General features: G+C 54.0%; 1 protein-coding gene across 1 annotated transcript in view; it reads left to right on the top strand.

Annotated features, from left to right (window-relative positions):
- Positions 1 to 639, top strand: part of LOC104522781 (dysferlin) — a gene marked incomplete at both ends in the record, with an annotated part of 19,988 nt that extends 19,349 nt beyond the window's left edge. The window contains one exon of the mRNA XM_029084311.1: positions 553 to 639. Coding sequence (XP_028940144.1) covers positions 553 to 639 — 87 coding nt within the window. The remainder of the gene's footprint in view (positions 1 to 552) is intronic.
- Positions 640 to 644: the final 5 nt, after the last annotated feature.

Genomic DNA, 644 nt, shown 5'->3' with positions numbered 1-644 from the left:
TCAGTGTTGGGTTCATGGTTGGACTCCAGGAGCTCAAAGGGCTTTTCCAATCCAGGCAGTTCTGGGATTCTGTGAACCCAGGCTACAGCTTGAAGAAGCTGGACCTGGGTTTGGGTGGACAAAACCATGACCTTGGAGAACCCCGTGTACAAGTGGCTTTGACCTTTGGCTATGCCAAGGTCCCACCATTGTCACTTGCAGAGGGGTTGTGGGGTGGTGGGACCCTGGTGTGTCTGAGGGGAGACCTTGTGGCTCTGTGCAAGTCCCTTGGAGGAGGGTGGATGTGGGGTTAATGGTTGGACTTGATGATCTTAAGGTTCTTTTCCAACCTAAATGATTTTATGATTCTGTTCTGTGATTCTAAGCTGGAGAGATATAGAGAGGACATGAGGTGGGACAACCCACAACTGCCCAGGGCAGTGGTGGAGTCCCCATCCCTGGAGGGATTGAAGAGTCGTGTAGACACAGTGCTGAGGGACATGGGTTAGTCATAGGGGACTGGTCAGTGGTGGGTTCATGGTTGGACCATGATTCCGTGTCCCTGCCTGGCAGCACAAGCAGGAGGAGCTGGACGGGGAGGGTTGGGAATACGCCTCGCTCTTCGGTTGGCGCTTCCACCTGAAGTACCGTCGCACCGACACCTT

This window comes from Antrostomus carolinensis, unplaced genomic scaffold (assembly GCF_000700745.2).
Source record: "Antrostomus carolinensis isolate BGI_N321 unplaced genomic scaffold, ASM70074v2 scaffold29453, whole genome shotgun sequence".
In the NCBI taxonomy this organism is placed as follows: Eukaryota; Metazoa; Chordata; class Aves; order Caprimulgiformes; family Caprimulgidae; genus Antrostomus; species Antrostomus carolinensis.
The sequence above is the reverse complement of the archived record's forward strand: the minus strand, read 5'-3'. Positions and strand labels throughout refer to the sequence as shown.